This window comes from Hyperolius riggenbachi, chromosome 1 (genome assembly GCF_040937935.1).
Source record: "Hyperolius riggenbachi isolate aHypRig1 chromosome 1, aHypRig1.pri, whole genome shotgun sequence".
Lineage (NCBI taxonomy): Eukaryota > Metazoa > Chordata > Amphibia > Anura > Hyperoliidae > Hyperolius > Hyperolius riggenbachi.
This window is the reverse complement of record NC_090646.1, coordinates 411,908,332-411,927,740: the sequence shown is the minus strand read 5'-3', so window position 1 is coordinate 411,927,740 and position 19,409 is coordinate 411,908,332. Positions and strand designations below refer to the sequence as shown.

The window sequence follows — 19,409 nt, the reverse complement described above, 5'->3', positions numbered from 1 at the left end:
CAAAACTTTTCTTGTTTAACTGTTTGAAAAGTTGAATCAAACAGGCTGCTACCGCATAGAAAACTAAAAATAACGACTAGTAAGGTAAATGCAAGTGAGATGTCATTTTAGCCTGGAACTGGCGGTAAGCTAAGAAAATGTAATTTGTAAAAGCACAAAAAGGGATTAGGAGGAAGAAAGAGAGAGGAGGACAGGACAAAGAATAGAATAAAGAGAAAAACAAAAACACCCAGGAAAATAATAATGTTAATCAAAACATATTTTCGTATTTTTCAATTTTTGTTATACACAAATTCCCATTATTATCATCTTGTAGCAATTAAAAGATGGTCAATGAGACGTAGTCTTTCTTCAGCTCTGCTCTGTTTCAAACTTTAATAAGTCTCCATTTCCCCTCTCAGATTGTAACCTTTTAACTTTTACAATCTGTCCCTCTCTATCTCCTCCACCGACACTGCACCCCACTCGCTTATACACAGTGGCGGCTCCAGAAATTTTATTTGGGGGGTGCTATGCAGGTGCTGGATAATTTTGAAGGGGGGTTAGGTGTTGTGGTGGAAAATTTTGGGGGCGTGACCAAAAAAAGGGCGTGATAAAAAAGGGCATGGCCAACAAAAGAGGGGCGTGGTAAAGTGCTGGATTATACTCCAGTGCTATATAAATACATAATGATGGTAGGATATAAGAGTATGGTCGGATTAGATTGTGAGCTCTTCCGAGAACCTGACTATGTACTCTGTAAAGTGCTTGATAAGATGTTATTGCTATATAGTATGGGCATTACACTGACAGGATTAGAGTGTGAGCCAGCCTAGCCAGCCTAGCCAGGCCCCGGCCCAGGTAGCGCCGGCAGGCAATGATGATGACGCAGCAAAAGGGGCCCCAAACCTCCCGATGCCCGCGCTGAACTGGGCCTCCCTCACTCACACAATGGGACTGGCTCTCCTCTCTCTGACTCCAGACCTCCCCACTCTCTGTCTCCAGTCCAGGCTCTGACTGACGGTCTCTCTCTCGCTGCTCGGCTCTCGTCTCCGCGCTCCGGGCTCCCTCTCTCCTCATGCCCACGGCTCCGCCCTCACCACGCGGACACCACGCGGCGTGCGCAGTTTTATGCTGCCTGGCCGAGTAACGTCACGTCAGCGTGTGCTCCGCACGGAACATCTGACGTCAATCGCCGCGGCGCACACAGCAAGGGGGAGCCTGAGCAGAGCACAGCAGCGTGAGTGGCGTGCTAGACGGGGCTGGGGCTGAGCTAGTGGGCTGGGCTAGTGCCTGGGAAAAATTAAAGCAACAGAGCGGCACTGTAAGTAAAATTTCAAATCGGCACCTGTTTTTTTAGGGGGTGCTAATAGGGTGCTTGGAGGATTTTAGGGGGTGCTGAAGCACCCACCTGGCGCCGCCCCTACTTATACATGAGTTGTCACAGCGTAGATCTCTGCTCCCAGGTTGAGCACCATCTCTATTGGCATTTTCCCTTACTCATTTAAACAGGACCGGTTGTAGACTTTTTGCCGCCTGAGACAAACTTGTGAAGATGACACCACTCCACCCCCCCCCCCCCCCCCCGGTAGTATAATTACCCCCAGTATAGGTAGCCTGCATGGGGTAGCAGGCAGGAAGGGGGGAAGCGGGCACAGCAGTGGGAACAGGGGGGGGGGGGGCCCTCCCTCACCTGCTATTACCGCATTCAGTGTATCAGTAGGCAGCCGGCGGGGAAGAGATGACTCACCTCCCGCGTTCCAGTGTGCGTTTCACCGCAATGAACAGCAGAAGCTAGCAATAATCAGGCAACATTGTCGTGTAAGGCTGCCAAAACCTAGTAAAAAGCTAGAAAGTAAGCTACTCATTAAAGCCCAGGTAGAGTTCAATGGTGGCAGTACTACAGCCCCAGGTTTGATTCCTGGTCTAAACACTACCTGCATTGAGTTTGTTTGTTCTGCTAGAGTGTTTAATGTATTTTCTTACCACATCCAAAACCATGCTTTTGGGCGTCTTTGACGTGTGTTTTTTTTTCGATTCCCGGCGCTTGGGTAGGTGATTCATTTTTGTGCTAAGCGGTTTTCTCGAGCGGTTTTGTAATTCACTCCCTGACGCAAGTCAGGAAGTGAACTCTTTGACCCAGAAAATAATAAATACAATGTATTTATTGTTAAAAACGCGAATGCAATCGCTGCACAAAGCGATTTTGTGAGCATTTTGCGTTTTCTTTCTATACCTTTTTATTGAGGCGGAAAAATGGCCCATGCAGCGCTTCTCTGAGCGGATCAGAAACGAACTGCTCAGATGTGAAATCTGTCATAGAGAATGATTGCACAGGTGTTCTTACGGCGATTTTGAAAATCGCCTGCATTTGAAAAAAAAGGGCAAAAATGCCAGTAGTGTGAACTAAGGCTTTTTTTTTTTCTTGAGCAGCTGCAGGCAGTGCTTTCACCACCTGTCAACTGCTCCTGTGGACAGCCAGGTGCTTGCTAGCGCTCCACACAGACAGTGGAGAGGTGTCCGCTACACAGATATGGACACCGTGTCTGTTCCACAGAGATGCATCTGAGCCAGAGATGGGTTAAAAACAAGGAACACCAAGAGCCCCAATAGTGTAATATGTACTGGTAAATGGTTACTAGATAGAGTAAATATTAATACTCATAAACCAGGGTTACCATTCGGCAACCACTGTAAAAGCAGGTGGGGAGATTTTCCTGACCCCACTCAGGAATAAGACGTCGCTCTCTGTAGATGAGAAAAAGGGGGTTCAACCCTCCACCCAGGGTGGACTCAATATTTGCAGGAGAACAGAGGCGCCAAAGGGATAAAGGGAAGCTAAATGAGCTTAAAAAAACAAATTCTTGGTAAATAGAGGAGGTAGTGGTAGACTTACCTCCTCCGAGTAGACACACAACGACTGTAGTAAAGACAGTCAATATATTTTATTTATGAACTCCAAATATGCAACGAGTTCCGCAGGTTTGATCCCGCTTCATCAGGCAATAACAATGGAGCAATGTGCCTGGCTCTTCTACTGACCACATATGCTATTGCTGCGTTGTTATTGCCTGATGAAGTGGGATCAAACCTGCGAAATGCGTTGCATATTTGGAGTTCATAAATAAAATATATTGACTGTCTTTACTACAGTCATTGTGTGTCTACTTGGAGGAGGTAAGTCCACCACTACCTCCTCTATTTACCAAGAATTTGTTTTTTTAAGCTCATTTAGCTTCCTTTTATCCTTTTGGCGCCTCTGTTCTCCTGCAGAGATGGGTTAAAATTAACTGGGCCCTAGGCAAGGAAGTAGCTTTGGGTTCCTCTTATGGTTGTTTTGGTTATATGAGATGGGAGAGGGGTCCGAGAAAGTGGCAGTTGGGCCCCCAACACTCACTAGGCATCTGCCTAGGCTGCCTTGTGGATGATCCTGCTCTGAACTGAGCGCATCCAGAAGCAACATGAGGTGGGTTCTTGCTGCCGAGTAACTCCACCACATGTGAAATGCTGACAGGTGTGGGGTTAGAAATGCTGCAAATTAAATTGCGGCAAGAAGGTGCTCACTGGCTGGCAGATGGGAAGATGACCTAATGGACAAGCAAGTGGTTTACCCTTCCACATAAGAGAAACCTAAGGTTGAGCAGAATGATGTTTCGCTTAGACTTGGCATAAAGCTTGATGTCATTTATGCATAGGAGGTGACTAATGTCCTCCAAAGTAGATAGAAGCAGCATCCAAATGCCTAGATGTCTTCGAGCATGCTATGGATCAGACCTGTGTACCAACAGGTTTCTATGACAAAGTTCCACAATAGATCCACAACTGCTCTGTAAAAAGCTCTTTATTAAATCAAGGTAAAAACATGAACAAAAAAAGGCCGGAGAGGGGCTATGGCTCTCTGTTTCAGGACACTGCCCTTGTTCATGCAACACAGCCCGGGGCATGACTACAGGGGAGCAGCCCAGAGCTGCAAGAGGGCCCCAACCACTAGTTCACTACCTTCAATAAAGGGGTCCATCCTTCAGATCAGGTGTTTGTGTGGTTATACTTATTATGGGTGTTAAGATTATGATGGCCACACTTGTTTAAAGAGACTCCGTAACAAAAATTGCATCCTGTTTTTTATCATCCTACAAGTTCCAAAAGCTATTCTAATGTGTTCTGGCTTACTGCAACACTTTCTACTATCACCATCTCTGTAATAAATCAATGTATCTTTCCCCTGTCAGACTTGTCGGCCTGTGTCTGGAAGGCTGCCAAGTTCTTCAGTGTTGTGGTTCTGTGATGCATCTCCCCCCTACAGGCCCCTCTCTGCACACTGCCTGTGTGATATTTAGATTAGTGCAGCTTCTCTCTGTTCTATTATCTTTTACAAGCTGGATAAATCCTCCTCTGAACTGGCTGGGCTTTCACATACTGAGGAATTACAGACAGGCAGAGCTGTCACTCTGCAGGAAGAAACAGCCTGACATTTCAGTGGAAGATAGCTGCAGGGGGAAAGAAACACACAAATGATCTCTTGAGATTCAAAAGGAAGGCTGTATACAGCCTGCTTGTGTATGGATGTATTTTCTATGTGTGGACATACTGTACATCAACCTACTTCCTGTTTTGGTGGCCATTTTGTTTGTTTATAAACAAACTTTTAAAAACGTTTTTTAACCACTTTTAATGCGGCGAGGAGCGGCGAAATTGTGACAGAGGGTAATAGGAGATGTCCCATAATGCACTGGTATGTTTACTTTTGTGCGATTTTAACAATACAGATTCTCTTTAATGACCCTTGGAAAGTGGCTGCAAGAGTCACCAAAGGTAGACAAGGGAAAGGGCGTGAACATTGGAGGGTCCCATCAAAGTTTTGTTGAGAGGTCCCATGGTTTGTAGTTCCGCCCCTGTGGACACAGCCTAATCATCTCGGCAAACAATGCACATAGATCTATAGAAATGCATCAACCAATCAGATTGCGCAAGAATTGTTATGTGACTAAATCAGAGCTGATGGAGGATTGCCAAGATGATTACGCTGTGCGGCGTGAACAAGGGCAGAGTCCTGAAACAGAGAGCCGTAGCCACTCTCCAGCCTTTTTATATGTTCATGTTTTTACTTTGATTCAATAAAGAGCCTTTTTTACAGACCGGTGCTGGATCTGTTGTGGAATTGTAGGAGGTGACTAATGGCAGTTCTATTCCTGAACTTATCCATATCCAGTCTTTGGCTATCATTCATAAAGCATTCCCGCATGCGGAAATGCGTAATACCGCTGACTTTACCGAGCACTGAGCAAGTTTTGTATTCATAAAGCCTCTTTCCGCATGCGGAGCTGACATTCCCGTGCAGAGTGACAACGTACCGCCTTGTGCGGTGTGGATACGCAGTTATCCAGAAAAAGTATCAAAATGTTCATTCATAAACATTTCCGCATAGCGGTATGCGGAAGGGGATTACCGATCCCCTGGATGTAGCGGGAAGCTTGCGGAGTACATGTAAGTGAATGGGACGGACCTCCCACACATCAGCAGAGAGAGCACCGCATGGAGGGACTCGGCCAGCTTTTCTGTTTCCGCATGCCTACCGCCCGCCTGCCGACACCATTCTCCAGAAAACCTCCGCACTGCTACCGCCCCAGGCACAAAGTTTATGAATGTGCAAGAAGGATCCGCAAACCGAATGCTGGTAGAAAAATGCTGTGATTCTTTATTCAAAAAAATTCCACATGACATGGCAATAAAACCAGAAGGTTCAACTGACGCGTATCGGGCCTACAATCTGCCCTTAGTCATAGTTGAACTATGACTAAGGGCAGATTGTAGGCCCGATACGCGTCAGTTGAACCTTCTGGTTTTATTGCCATGTCATGTGGAATTTTTTTGAATAAAGAATCACAGCATTTTTCTACCAGCATTCGGTTTGCGGATCCTTCTTGCACATCTGTGAATTGGTTTGGCTGTCCTGGTCCTGCACCTGCTGGTTTGAATAGAGGGGGTAGAGCGTTTTGAACTTTTCTATTGCCACAAAGTTTATGAATGACCATCCAGAAGGATAAACTACCGACGGTGGTATTCTCCCGCACGGGTTCCCCTTACCGACAGCCTGTTCATGAATGATAGCCTTTGTGATATTTCTGGCCATGAGTATTCTAGCCAATGCAGAATAAGGCCTAGTGCACACCGAGCTGTTCTGGTAGCGTTTTTAGAACCGCTTGCGGATATGGAAACGCTTGGGTAATGTATTTCAATGGGCTGGTGCACACCAGAATGGGAGGCGTTTTGCAGAAACGCATACTCCCAGGCTGCAGCATTTTTTGGATTTTGGAGGCGTTTCTGCTTCAATGTAAAGAATAGGAAAAACGCAAAACGCTTGATAAAAAGCCAGATCAGAGCGGTTTTCCAGGCGTTTTTGTTACAGTAGCTATTCAGTAACAGCTTTACTGTAACAATATATGAAATCTGCTACACAAAAAACGCTACACAAAACCGCAAAACGCTAGCTTAAACGTTTCATAATAATAAGAAAAAACGCTTCCAAAACTGCTAGCGTTTTGCGGACCTGCTAGCGGTTTTTGGTGTGCACTAGGCCTAACAGTGAAGATGGTTCATCACCTTGGTATATTCTGCACTTTATGGTCATTTGTGCAAGAAAGGGCTTATTGATATTTTGCCGCACAGTCACTGTGGCACAAGGTGAGCTGAATGACGGCTCACCCTGCTGCCAGTGAAATTGCGGGCAGCATTATTTTTATTATTATTTTTTTCACACACCCAAGGGAAGGATTTGTAGAGCATCACTGTAACAATTCCTGGCCAGTGTAGTGCTAATACATTAATGTGGGAATGAGAATGGAATATTTTCAAAGAGCTGCTTAACCTCCTGTCAGAGCTCGGGTCACATTTCAAACTGATTAAGCCTAACAAGCCTGTAGGAGCAGAGTGAATTCCTGAGCCTGCAACGTGGGACACAACCAGGAACGTAATTTAACTTTTACGAGGCATACAAAGCGATTATAAGCCCAGCTGACATTTGCGGATATGAGTAGCAGCGATGCAACAACAACTCGGAAATAAGTTTATTTTAGACACTGAATAGAGTCCATCCTGTTGACGATCTCGGGTACAGAACTCTAGCGATCGTAATGAGATGAGAGCAGTGACAGAGCAGTGACTGATAGCGGAGGTAGCCCTCCCTGTTCCTCCTCCAGTACAGCCCTGCTCTCTCCCTCTCTCTGGCAAGCACGGTGGCAGCAGGGAGGAGGAATACGGAAGTGAGAAGTGACAGCTCGCTGACAGTGCGCGGGGCATGGAGGAGACTGCTGCCCCAGCACTGCGATAAGGGACGCACTGACCATTCACCATGGCCTCGCTGTCCAGCGCTGAGAGGAGGGCCTTCGCTCTGAAACTCAACAGGTAAGCACTATGCATACCTCTCCCTGAGCATTCATTCACCGTATCCTTTGTTGTTTATTTTTTTTTTTTACATTTTGACATTGACATATGCCCTTTATTACTTTATGAGCATTCTTTTACACTGCCTACGTTTTTGTGCGATTTGCAATCTGATTTCGATTGCATGCGAGCCGCAAAATGCAAGAGTAGTATATAGTACTCACATGTATCATAGCTCCCAACTGTCCCTTTTTCGGAGGGACAGTCCCTCTTTGGGAGCCCTGTCCCTCTTTCCTCCTCATTTGTCCCGCTTTCAGGACTTTGTCCCTCTTTCTATGTAAATATATATATTTCTCTACTAAAAAGTGTGTTTGACAAACTTTATTCCCATCCTTTAAATTGATATATTACTAATTTTAAAATGAAGGAAAATGAACCAGAATAGAAAGGACCAGTGTGGTTTGAATTATCAAACAACATATTTTTCTCACTACATTTTTATCGTATGCGTGACTAGGGGTGTGATGGGGGCGTGATCATGGCGTGGTATGGGTGTGGCTAAAGTGTCCCTCTTTCTCATCTCAAAAAGTTGGAAGGTATGTGTATATTTTATATAAGTATGATTGCGATTTGCAGTATATGGACTCTTTTCCACTGTATAACGCACGCGATGCAATTGTGTTTTTTAAAAATATTTTTTGCTTATGATTCAGAAATCAGAGGGACTGGCACAAGCGTAATCGCGAGCAGAATCACACAAGAATGTGATTGCGTTTCTAACAAAATTTCTGTTTTGTAATGCCTACTTATGTGTTTTGTAAACCGCGTGTGTTTTGCGATTCTGATCGCATTCTTGCAAGTGGAAAAGGGCAGTCAGAGCCAGGGCGGTGGAGTCAGCAGTTTCAAAAACTGAGGAGTTGGAGTTGGATGATCTTTGTACCCGCTCCATAGCCCTGGAAGGGCTGTGGAGTCGGAGTTGAGGTGTCAGAGCAAATTTGGGTACCTAGAGTTGGTGGTTCTATGAGGAGTCGGAGTTATAGTGGGATGATTTTTGTACAGACTCCACAGCCCTGGCAAGCAATAGGTTTATACATCACCATAGCTGTCGTTTGTAATGTTTTGCTTCATTGTGTATCAAAATGCCATTTGACCCCAGTAGTTGTTTTTAGGGCTCGTTTCCACTAGGGCGAATCCGCATGCGGGCACTGCATGCGGATTCGCATAGCTAATGTTAGTGGATGGGGCTGTTTCCACCTGTGCGGCGTGCGGGAGCGATTTGGCAGCGGGCCAAATCTGCACGGCGGGACCCACAGTTTTCGCCTGCGTCGGGAATCCGTGCGAATCGCCGCTAATGTATTTAATAGTAAAAACGCATGCGTTTGGTACATGCGTTTTTACCCACGATTTCGCGTGCGATTTCGCACCCTTCCCAATGTTATCTTGTCCTGGCAGTGTCATGGTTAATTTCGCATGGCACCCTGCCATGCGAAATCGCACGCGAAATCGCGGGTAAAACGCATGCGGAAACGCACCCGCATGCGTTTTTACAAGCGTCTGAATGCCGGCGAAATCGCATCGCACTAGTGGAAACGGGCCCTAAGAAACTGCAGAAGTTTTTATAGTTTTTGTAGTGCAAAGGTACAGGATATAAACATTAACCTTGCTTAGTGTGTTGCGTTCAGACTACTTTTGGCAGAGTTTTCAGTAGCCTCTAGGCACAAGTCTGTGAGGAATGAAGCAGCACACACCTATCCTATAGGACAAGGCTTCATTTATCAGCAATGCTTCAGAGGTAAACTTGCTTACACTGTTACATTCTTCATAATCTCAATCATCTGATCATTTGTTTGTGCCTCTTGGAATTCTGTACAAATTATTGCTACTGGTGAACCAATGGGACTAATTGATTTTATAGTGCCAGTTGAATCAGTTCTGTAAAGGTAAGCTATGTGCGCATGCAATACTGCAGTTGTTCCCAAACAATCTCCAACGGCAATGTGACAAATGATGTCTGGCGACAACATTGCATGCGTGAATTCAACAATGGCATACCGATGGGAGACTAGCGGAAGCTCTAAACTGAAGATCTGGTAGTATATACCTAGCCACGCATGAAGCTTTTGAATAGAATGATCGTTTATCATCATTCGATACCTGTGTTTTCTACCGACTATTAACACCCATTATCATCTGAATGGATCCATGAGGGTGGACCGGTATACATGGAGGATAATCGTGGTCTATCAGTGATTGTTTATTGCTAATCTTTATTAGATTTATTTTTTAAACAATTTATTTTTTATTGTTCATCGTCCATCTTTTGCTTCAAACGATTTTTATCTGACACATTTCCTTAGCTATAGTTTGGTAGTACACATAGGCAGTCCCATGACCAAACATTTAGCAATCAATCATTTCCCAAAGCACCAATCTCTGCGGTGCGAAACAGCTGTCAACACTGCACATGTCTATATACTGTACTTAACTCCCTAGTAATAGGATGAGCTGCCTATAACATGTACAATTGCTTGTTCACTTTAATTGGAAACCATTAAACAGTGGTTTTAGCAGTGGTTGTGCATATTCACTCTATCCTTGATATTTGAATACCAATCATTTCCCTTAATTACCTGATCAGCAACTGATCAGGCAGTAATGCCAAATCAGCGTATACATGTGCTCTATGGCACTTCTGTGATAATTTCTTTCCAGCAACTTTCCATAGATTCCTGTACCTGTCACACTATTTCCAATCAGTCTGCAGGGCAATTCACTTCAGGTTCTAAGACTATGAGATCATTTCATTGAATCAGTCATTGGATCAGAAGTGAATATTTGCTTGTGTATATTGTACTAAGCCAACGATCAAGTTGACTTAAAAGTGGTGGGGTCCAGTGCAGAGATAGGTTTGTATATGGCATCAGGTGAAGTTTCTGAGATTTAGAAGGACAGCAGTTAGCTTTGTGTTAGGCAAGTTGTGGTGGAAGGTCAGCACCAAAAATGGTCAAAAAAAACAACGAAGGTCAATGTCCAATGTGCTGGCAGAATCCTATGTGGCACTATGTTATAGTCTTTTATTATATTTCAATGTCTAATTTCCAAACCAATAGATTACTTATATAGTTACCTATATTGAGAAAAAATATGTCCATCAAGTTCATCCTTACTATTCAGGTCCAGTTATGTGATGCAGAGGAAGGCAACCCTTCTCACTTCTCTTGCTATCATGGGATGTAAGTGTCCTATACTCTGCTTAGTAGCACAAAGCTGGTCAGGCTCAGCAGAAAAAGCTGAGCCCGACTGGCTCTGTTGTACTGAAGGCATAAGATGGCCTGTCAGGGGCAAACCCAGAATTTTCAAGGGTGGGATTCCTGAAAGGTCTCCCTCAGCCACGCACAATACAGCATAATAATATGGTTGAACATCATGCTGGTACACACAAAGCAATTTCCCATCCTACTGACAGGACCTAACGGTTATTTACAACATGTCTGATCTGCTCCGGATCGACAACGTGATAGATCAGGAGCAGTTTGGATACAGACAATAATGAGAACAGCCAACATTGGTAATGAATGGGAAAGCGAAGCATTTACACAGCAGGGGCTGTGCTCATATCAGGCTCTGTGCTCTGTTAAGTTCCCCAGAGCTGCTCCATGCTCTGTACACACGTTGCTGCTCTATCCAAAGTCAGCTGTATTAGGTAAAGAAAGTCATATAAGAAAGACTTTAAAGAGGAACTGTAACGACAAAACGGCCCCTGGGGGGTACTCACCTCGGGTGGGGGAAGCCTCAGGATCCTAATGAGGCTTCCCACGCCGTTCTGCGCCCCTCGGGGGTCTCGCTGTAGCCCTCCGTACAGCCGTGACGCAATATTTACCTTCCTGGCTCCTGCGCAGGCGCTCTGATGCCTCTCGGCGCCGAAGTAGGCGGAAATACCCGATCACCGTCGGGTCTGCTCTACTGCGCAGGCGCAAGTTTCCGGCGCCTGCGCAGTAGAGCGGACCCGACGGAGATCGGGTATTTCCGTCTATTTCCGTGCAGAAAGTCGCAACAGCGCCCCCGCTGGAGCCAGCAAAGGTAAATATTGAACTGACAGTCGGCACAGTCGCCGGCTGTTCGGAGGGCTGCGGCGAGACCCCCGTGGGACAGAGGACGGCGTGGGAAGCCTCATTAGGATCCGGAGGCTTCCCCCACCCGAGGTGAGTACCCCCCAGGGGATCTTTTTAATGTTACAGAGTCTCTTTAATGTGTGCATCAAACACCAAGTAGAACATGACAAATCTGGCTTTGTAAATTTGGCCTAATTGGCTTATCACAAGACATTGCTCATGCAAATATGCATTTGTTTTTGCATGCCAAAATATGCAGGGTCTAAAACTAATACCGCAAAGCGGTTGCCCTGCAGGAATTAGTCCATGCTACATTAGCACTATCCAGGAGCGCCACGTGGAGGCTCCCCAATGCCCCCATGCATGTTAGGTAAAGAAAGTGCAGGAAGCAACACGGTGCTGTGAGCATCAGGATGCCTGCAGCCATTCTAGTGTCTCAACGTGTGCCTGTCCCCAGACACTGCCCCAGTCCTGGTCTGAGGGGGATTCCGGTCAGCTGTAATCTCCCCCTGAACTTGCCTATGCCTGTGCAGTGTGGCTGCACTTGTTTACAGATGGGAGTATGCCCATGCGCACTTATCGAAGAGGTGGGGGGTCCGAGCATTGGATCAGTGGAGGCGAGGTTGTAAGGGGAATCCTCTGGAATATCCAGAGGCTTCCCTTTACTAAGTAAGTATTTATTTGGTGCACTTTTTTTCATACGTATAAATACGCCGCCGGTGAGCTGGATGCAGGGTGAGCTGAAATAAATTTTTCTGATAAATATACTAAAACTGGCAGCGTTTGGCCCGGGGAGACCCATGCTATCACAGGGAGAATATACAAACGTTATGCAGATAGAGTCCTTGCCCAAGACCTTTCTAGTTACCGTATATACTCGACTATAAGTCAAGAAATTTAGGTCTGACTCAAAGTATAAAGGTGGGGGGGTCGCCTTATACTCGAGTCAGTCCTAAATGTCCCACGTATAGTAGGGGGAAGGCGCCTCTCTCTCTCCCCCTCTGATGTAGCTATCCCGCTGTAAATCTCTTCCCTTTCCCCCCCCCCCCCCCCCCCATCGCCGTGAAAAGGGGGGCTGCCTCTCTCTCCCCCTCTGTGTAATTAATGTTCACATGAAGTCACATGACATCGGGAACCGGAGCTGTACTATTGGACAGAGAGCGGCATGAACGGAGAGTGTATAGAGGATTCAGCGCTGGCAATGGAACTGTAAGTGCTGGCTTCTGCTGCAGCGCTTACTGTGCATTAGATCGCACAAAGGGGGGAGAGAGAGGATGGAAGCACAAAATTACTGTAGCACTGCGGGGAAGGGGACAGAAAGAGGCACCTTTCCCAGCACATAACATTACAGAGTTGTGCTGGGAGGGAGGGAGGATTTTCAGTGTGTTGCAGGTGATTTAGCACTGTGGGGAGGGTTAGAGAGACGCTGGCTGCTGAGGCTCTGGGAAGGGTGTATTGTTTAAAGCGGACCTGATCTCAGATCCTTCTCTCTGCTCTAAAAGATATGCAATAGCATAATAACCTTTAAAACAAAAATGCCTTATGTTTGCAGATGTATTGCAGAATTTGTATCAGCTGTAGTGTGTCTACTTCCTGCTTTCATGGAAGCAGGCATATTTAAATGAGCTTATCCGCCTTGTCAGGTGACACGGGGAGAGATCAAATTACAGCTTGTTATTAGACACAGATGAGAGGGAATTAGACAGGCTAAACTCTCCTAATACATACAGAGTGCATTTCTCTATGTTTTCTTTATGTCCTGTGCAAGACCTCAAGTCTACTGTGCAGCCATTAACTTTGCTAGATAGACTTATACTTGAGTAATTAAAAAAATCCAGCTCAAGAGGGTCAAATATTGGGGTTACAATTCCGTGTGATCTTTTCTGCAATGAATTCCCCATAATGCCGCACTTTCTAGTGTAGATATCATTCCTTTTCGCTACTGTGAGGCAATTATGTATACAGGGCTGCTGATGTATAAAACATCTATAGCTCTTGGCTACTCATAATTATAAATACAACTTACATACAGTTGTTTTGGGTTATTTGCCCTCATCAGTAACGTATGGATTTGTATGACCACTGTATGGGGTGAAGATCAGGGAAAAGCAATACAGACTACCTGGTTAAGAAGACTGTACTATACAGCATTTTTGTAGAGGGTTTTTAGGCTCCTTCCATTCTAGTACATAACAGCATGGAGGTTCTGTGACCCTATAATGTAACTTGGTACAACATTGTTGGGATGGGGAAGCCAAACTAACTGCTCTGTTACTGCACACACTATTACCAAACTGTGTTCATGTCACATGTGATGAACATGTGATAGGTTACTGTGCGCAGCTGGGCACAGCACATTTATTACAGTGGCCAGTTAGGAACAAATTGATTGAGAAATGACATACTGTATGCAATCAGCTTTGTCAATAAATGGCAGATGTCTGTCAAAGTCTTTACAGGATATTTCTCAATTTTCCCACATTGTGAAGTATTGCGGTCAGCAGAGGAAAGACACTTGTGAAAACCATGCGTTCATGTGTTGCAATGCACACGCTGAACCTCCAAACTGTTTATTTCTTTTTTTAACCCCTAAAGATTTGCAGACATGATTTAATGTGGCACTGCAGGTGCTTTATTCCAACAAGCTTCCTAGACTTCGTAGAAGCGCATTTGTAGCGCGAAACGGCCGTCAGGCACCTGTCCCCAGCACCCACCGCACCACCAATGGTATGTGACCTTTTATAACAACACTGTATGTGTGCTGCTTTTTGTGCCTCGCTTGTTGGAATAGAGCACCTGCAGTGCCGATCATCCTCCTCATTCTCTTCATTCACATTCATGCTGCCTTCCACCTGTATCAGAGCACACAGATTGCACCACAGCGAGAGAGAAGTGTGTGAACCCTGCCTGCATCACCCCAGTGTCTGCTGTCTTTAGCTGCAGTGCCAACTGTTTCCTCCTCCTTCACCTATATGATTTAAAGTGGACCTTAACTCAGAACTTCCTCTCTGCTCCAAAAGATAAGCAGCAGCATAATAACATTGGAAGTAAAACATTTCCTTGTTTCAGCTGATACAAATCCTGCAATAAATCCAGTGTGTCTACTTCCTGCTTTGATGGAAGCAGACATAAAGTTAACATCTTGTGTTTACAAATTAGCTGCTCTGCTGAGGCAGCCAGCTGGCACAGCTGATACATCAAGTTATAGTTGATTAGACACAAATGAGGGAGAATTAGACAGGCTAAACTATCTAAATACATACTGGGTGCATTTCTCTATGTTTTCTTTCTGTCCTGTGCAAGTTCAGGTCCACTTTTACCAAATCCTTGGTATAATGCTGTGTAGTATGGATTATCAATGAGATGTAAAAATGATGTGCTGATGCAAAAGGTATGCTTATTTTATGCAAATGTATGCAGCTTAAAAACTGGATCGATCAAATGCAAGAGCATCTGCATTCATTTGGTCTATTTTCAAGGTGCACAAATTTGCATAATATTACCATAAATTTGCATAATTTAAGAATGATTGCTCTTCCTTGACCATCCTTGCTGTGAAGTCACAGTTGAATAAACAGTACTGTTGGTTAAGTTGCTTCTGGGAAGGAAGGGCAGTGTTGAGCAGATTATCTGGCTATGTTATCAGCTTGCCCATTCACTTTTTTCCCTGACGTCACTCTTGCCTGTGGTCTCTGTGTAGAAACCCACAGTCACAAGATTAACAGCTGATCCAGCTGAACACCAGGTCATCATCTATCATATTATGGCCGTAGGCATTGCAAAGGAAATGTGAAGTGAGAGGTATATGGATGCTGCCATATTCATTTCCGTTTAAACAATGGCAGTTGCAAGCATGCAGCTAATTTAGACGTCACTGTCAGAGCACCTGATCTGCATGCTTGCTCGGGGTCTATGGCTAAAGCATTAGATGCAGAGGATCAGCAGGACTGCCAGCTTGATCTCTAATTTTGTGGTTATTAGGGTTTTGTCCTGTGTCTCCTTCCAGGACACAGTTTAGCAAAGTGTAATGAAATGTTTTCCCCAAAAAAACCACACACATCACACCATAATAAGGCAACTCCCTCCCCTCCCAAAAAAAACCACATAGATAATAAAGTTCTTAAGGGTGGTTAAAATGTTCTAAAATGAGGCTCTGAATAATCAGTATAAAATTAATACGCTATAGCGCACTATAACACCAGCTGCTCTGTATGTGTGTCTGGGGATAATGTACGTATACAGAAATGAAGCATCATGGGAGATCTTTTTTGCTTACATGAAGCTGAATACAGTAGAGTACCAGTTAACTAGAACTCAACCAAGCGGCAGTCTCACCTAACCGACTCAAATCCCAAGATGGATTCACATACTTCTGCTGCTTCTAGGCGACTTGTGCTGTAATTTCTGGGCTCCAAGACTTTGTTTCCAGGCACCCCAAGGCTCTGCCACCTCACCACTGGGCAAGAGAGTCTCCATAAATGCTTTTTCTTTTTCATTTGGTGTCGTTGACATTACTGTGCCCTGCATGAATAATCTGCAGCTGCCCTCAACTACTTTATGCCCTGGCTTTTTTAATTGTCCCTAACCTAGGCTGCAACTTTCAAAACAAAAAAGTCAGCTGGCCATAGAGTATTCCATAGTGCCTGGGGTCCTCTAAGTGCTCTTAACACTGCTCCCACTATCATGGGGTCCTGAGGAGCGGGCTGAACAGTAAGGGCCCGTTTCCATTAGCAACGGAACCAATACAAATCAATGGAGCAGTTTCCATTGCTTGCGAGTTATGCAATGTGACGCTGCCAGGGAAACTACTCGGATTCATGCTGCAGATTCTCACAGCACACATCCGATTCCCGTACACAACAACTAGCGGCCGCATCCAGACTTCCGGAAGACCACTGGAAGCAACTGTGGCACGATACGATGCAATGATCGCATCCTATTGCTAGTGGAAATGGGCTTAGGCCCGGTTCACACTGGAAGGATCAAAAACTGATCTGTAGAACGTATCAGTTTTTATTTGGCATTGGTTTTTGATCCGTGACCCTCCGTTCCGTTAGCGTTTGATCAGTGTGATGCGTCTGTTGCTCCAGAATTATCCCAGCCTCCCCAAAATTTCGGTCCATTCGGCGTAACGGGCTGAACATACCTGACCTAACAGAGCAATGTGAACAGATCCTATTGATTAACATAAGATCTTTTCACCACCATCAGGATCCGGTCCATTTAGTTCTGCTAAAGGGACTGTTTTTAGTGCCAATGTGAACCGGGCCAGTACAGTATATGGCTCTACAGTACAGAACTGAGGCCATCAGTGTCTGAAACTGCTTTGGCTCTCCACACTGCTCCTATTCTCCTGGGGTCTTTCTGGTTAATACTGTACCAAGGGGCTTACTGTTGCTTGAACTGATAAAGCTGCTTCATCTAGTTAATGGTATGTATGTAGTTTGAGGTATAACACAGTACTAATTAGGCCTATTTTTAACATTGAGTCTCAAGCAACCAGAACGCGCATTTATCCAGCATCAGCCAATCCCTGTTTGTGCCGGATAACCGAGACTCTGCTGTAATTGCAAATACCTTCTGTTTTAAGAAGGCAGATTCATGGCCGGCCTTTGACCTGAGTAACTAGAGTGGTCGCTCAGGGCGCCGACTTCCGGGGGTGGGGGGGCGTTCGCACGTGATGTGCTTTCAACTGGCCCTGGCTGCATTTCTACCTGCGGGCTCCGGGTCCGTCTGTGGCTGCTACGAGTGGTAGCTCCGCCCACTGGTGCTGCTGAGGGTGATGGGGACGAAGACTCCAGGATCCTGCTGTTGCCTCTTGCTGAGTCTGTGTGAGCCTTGCATGCCGCCCCTCGCTCACAGGCAATGTCAGCGTTGCGCACTAATCAGAGACAGACCTGCTTGTCACTCCTGACTCCTGGCCATCTTCTGTCCCCAGCTACAAGCAGAGAAGTAAGATTCCCCAACTGCCTCCTGGTTGGGGAAGGTGGGGGAGGGCCCATATACTGTACGCTAAAGCGAATCTGCTTGTATACTATAAACTATTTATCTGCCTAGCTATATACACTATCTGTGTATATATACTAAAGGGGGGATCTGCATATATACACTAAAGGGGTGATCTGCCTATAAATACTAAAGGGGGATCTGCCTATATATACTTAAGGGGGATCTGCCTGCATACACTAAAGGGGGAGAATCTGCCTATATACCCATAAGGGGGGTGGGGGTAATCTGCTTATATAAAAGAAAAAGGGGATCTGACTATATACACTAAAGGGGAGGATCTGCCTATACAGTATATATTAAAGGGGGGAATCTTCCTCTATGCACTAAAGGGGGGTGGGGGGGGGAGAATCTGCCTATATACACTAAAAGGGGATTTTCCTATATATACTAAAGTGGGGATCTGCCTGTATACACTAAAAGAGGGGGAGGGAGGATGTGCCTATATACACCAAAGGGTGGGACCTGCCTATATAAACTAAAGGGGATCTTGCACATGGGTGTGCGTATGTGTGTGCGAAGAGGATGAATGGGGGGAGGGGGCACCAAAATCTGGTTACGCTCAGGGTGCTTTGAAACCTAAGGCCAGCCCTGGGCAGATTTATATTTAACGGTAGTGATTTGTAACTTGTTACCCCACAGTGCAATTTATGAAACCTCCGACTCAAGGTACCCAAAAATTGCTCCGTCTCCTCAACTCAAACTCCACAGCCTTGGTTGTTGGACCAGTTACACTTTTATACATAAGGATGCAATAATTGAAACTCTTGTATACAGTCTTCTGCTTTACAGGACTCCATTGCATGGTCCTCAAATAATCTCTATATTACCCATGGACTTACTTTATACCCCCACCAGTGGCTAGTTGTTCATGTTTTAATGCAATGTTATGCTGTGTGCAGTCATGTGTCCATGGATTGCTGAGTATAGACCATTTTATGGTGTTTACTTCCAATAACATTTCACATGTTTGTGTATGGCCTTGAGTACATTACAGTGTGATATACAGTTCTCTTTTTCTTTCGTGCTATGTTCCCATGTGGTTTCACTTCCCTTCCTGGTGTAGAGGTATGCACCAGGTAAATAAATTATAATCAAGGGTTATTGTCCCATGTTCATCTAAGGCACAGGTAGTCTTCCTTCTCTCTTTCTCTCTCTTCTCTTTATTCTTTTCATCTTTGGGGTTTTTGGTTAGGGGAAAACGAATGAGGGCTCAAACCCACTAGAGCGATTTTGTGAGCGTTCAGGGAGTGATTCAAAATGCTTGTGATTTCTCTAAATGCTTACTGTATTTTTTGGACTATAAGACTCGCTTTTTTTCCACCAAAATTGGAGAAAAAAAAGGCACTGCATCTTATAGTCCAAATGCAGGGAGTTCCTGACTTGTGTACACCTAACACTACAAACCTCAAACCCGCTGCAATGTTGGGGACTCCCTGTTCTGTGCCCATGCAGAGGAGGACACAGGGGGACAAACGGAGGACACAGGGGGACACAAAGGGATATTGAGGAGGACACAAGGAGGACACAGGGAGACACAAGGGGGCATGAGGTACAAAGGAGGCACAATCCACAAGATGCCCCTCACCTTGTATACACCAGGTTTAGTATATATTTTTTCTCTTGGATTTAGTCCTCTAAACCTAGGTGCGTCTTATGGTCAAGAGCGTCTTATAGTCCGAAAAATATGTTAGCTAATGTTAATGGATGGGCCAAATTCCACTGGAGCGATTGTGATTACCAAAATTGCAAACGCAGGACATGCAGCATTTTTAGCGATTAGCGTTTCTGCAATGTAAAGTATATAAACGCTGGCATAATCGCTCGTCAAAACCTGCAGAGAGCGATTTTACATTATTGCACACTGTAAAAATGTTTTTAATTTATTGGAAGGACCAATTATAATTAAAAACGCTAATCGCTTTTTAAAAA

The 19,409-nt window shown here is 45.1% G+C and overlaps 2 protein-coding genes across 3 annotated transcripts in view; one reads left to right on the top strand and one right to left on the bottom strand.

Annotated features, from left to right (window-relative positions):
- The window catches only part of LOC137518296 (zinc-regulated GTPase metalloprotein activator 1A-like), a 111,076-nt gene that overhangs the window by 90,153 nt on the left and 1,514 nt on the right, over positions 1 to 19,409 (bottom strand). The window lies entirely within an intron of this gene.
- The window catches only part of DOCK8 (dedicator of cytokinesis 8), a 222,880-nt gene continuing 210,438 nt past the window's right edge, over positions 6,968 to 19,409 (top strand). For both annotated transcript variants that reach the window (XM_068235948.1, XM_068235941.1), the window contains exon 1: positions 6,968 to 7,380. In XM_068235948.1, coding sequence (XP_068092049.1) covers positions 7,328 to 7,380 — 53 coding nt within the window. In that variant the 5' untranslated portion in view covers positions 6,968 to 7,327. The remainder of the gene's footprint in view (positions 7,381 to 19,409) is intronic.